At 43.2% G+C, this 2,002-nt stretch overlaps 1 protein-coding gene across 1 annotated transcript in view; it reads left to right on the forward strand.

The window, feature by feature from the left end:
- The first annotated feature begins 1,134 nt into the window (after nucleotides 1-1,134).
- Nucleotides 1,135-2,002, forward strand: part of LOC117183044 (titin-like) — a 5,843-nt gene continuing 4,975 nt past the window's right edge. Inside the window, exon 1 of the mRNA XM_033376197.1 lies at nucleotides 1,135-1,210. Coding sequence (XP_033232088.1) covers nucleotides 1,135-1,210 — 76 coding nt within the window. The remainder of the gene's footprint in view (nucleotides 1,211-2,002) is intronic.

Raw genomic sequence — 2,002 nt, forward strand, 5'->3', positions numbered from 1 at the left:
CTGAACTCGCCCGCGGCACTGCCTTTTCTGACTGCTGCAAACACGTACTCCCTGATCAAGGCCCGAAGGGGCTGACTTCTGATCGTATGCTGCGGCTGACACCTCGGCAGTGCAAGCATACATAAGTCCCTAACCACGTCAGTGGGTTATGCAGACGTGGTTTAGAGCACTCCCAGTGGGCCGTAGCAGGAAACAGTCTGGGTTTTTTCTCGGTGTAACCTTTCTCCAAGTCTGTTTGGACCGCAAGGCGTATTTTATTTCCGCTTTACAAACATTTTTAGCGATCATTTCCCTATACATTACCTGGGGATGCGCCACAAATGGTTTGCAAACTCCTAATGTGGAGAAGGACTCAATGGCCCATACCACCTTCACGATATCAACGACCTTGGGAATCCGGATTTTTCGCTAGGCGTGTGTGAAACCTTTCTGTACCCAGAATATAATTTGGTTTCTCGCAGAAGCCCCTCCAATCGTGCTCGTAGGTTTTTATATTTTTGTAGTGTTCCTACTCAGCCGTCTCGTAGATGTCTCGGTATGAAGAAAATTTAGTTCTTTCTTCCTAGGGGTACTACTCTCAAGTCTTATTGCGGAGTTTATCGAGGATAGTGTTTCGCCATTCTGCTCCTTTCCTAGGACAATTTTTCTCATATAATGTGATCCGAACCCTTTGCGGGAAATCCGCATGAGTCCTAAAATGTATTCCTGGGGCCTTTGAGCTTTCAAACCGCACGTTTTTCATGGGATAACTATAACAATATATATTTTCGGTCTTGAAGACTCCTCATCGGAGACTTTCGAGTCCACCAGCTTTCTCTTCAGTTCTTCATAGCATAGAGTCATATCGAGAACATCACTTCTATATTTTAATCTGGAATGTGTGGGTATCGCCATAATTAAAAAGCTCCAGCTCAGCACCCGCTAGGTATTCAATGAAACCACTTCCTCTAACGTTGATGTTCCTGCTCCCCCACACCATTTGGTGAGAGTTTGCGTTACAGGGCAGCAGCAGAGGAATCCATTTCTTCTGGCAGAGCTGTATCAGAACCGCGACATATTTACTATAGCCTTTTACCGCTTCTGCCCCTAAGTCTTACATTACTAACCTCCCTGGAGAAGAGCTTAGAAACCAAAATGGTATCAGTGTTTTTTTTACGGCTATACACGTCCTTGATGTTACCAGATGATTCTTTGCCTCTTAAGGAGTCCTGTTAGATTGTCCAAAAGAACAGTTTATCCACCCCGAGATAACGTCAGTATTCTAGAGCCTCAAATCCCTATTCAATGCTGCGGGTTGACCTGTAGTTAGAATCCAGGACCGTATCCTTCTGTCTGATTGCCTGTTTATTGGAATCACCCTCTAAATACCGGTCCGTAAAATGGGTTTCTGCGTACACTCAGTTCGTAAACTCAGTTAAGACATTTAATTTTTCTCGATATCCAGGTTATATCCATCCTTAAGCGTAAGCGGTGGTGTCCTCGCTGTGAACCAGTCCCTCGACCAGATGTCTGCAGGATGAAAGACAATGGCCCCGACCGAATGAAAATTTCAACGAATGTGCGGTGTGCCTATCGCGGGATAACGTGTAATATGACTGACAACAGGGTAACCCGTTACGACGACAACTCTCACCAGGGCGTTATTAGCCACCTGTTCGAATGAATTTGAAGTTCTTCCCTCGCTTAAATGTAGGGCGAGAAAGAGGAGTTGCTTTAAATAATGTTACGTTAAATAAGGCCCATTGTTCAGTTTTAGTACAGATAAAAGAGCTTCTTTAATAAATCTGGAATTATTGAAAAAAATGATATTTCTAAAAAGTTCAAAACTAAAAAGTCTCAACTTTTTTGCTAAAAAAAAATTAGCAAACTTTTTTTTCAAAAACCCAAACACATAAATCTTTTTACAAACGCGGGACGGACACTCGACTGTTGTTATAAAGTTTTTCGGCGTAGCCTATGAAATTCTAGAAAGATAGGGTTTTCTCTCTCTCTCTCTCTCTCT

This window comes from Belonocnema kinseyi, chromosome 2 (genome assembly GCF_010883055.1).
Source record: "Belonocnema kinseyi isolate 2016_QV_RU_SX_M_011 chromosome 2, B_treatae_v1, whole genome shotgun sequence".
Lineage (NCBI taxonomy): Eukaryota > Metazoa > Arthropoda > Insecta > Hymenoptera > Cynipidae > Belonocnema > Belonocnema kinseyi.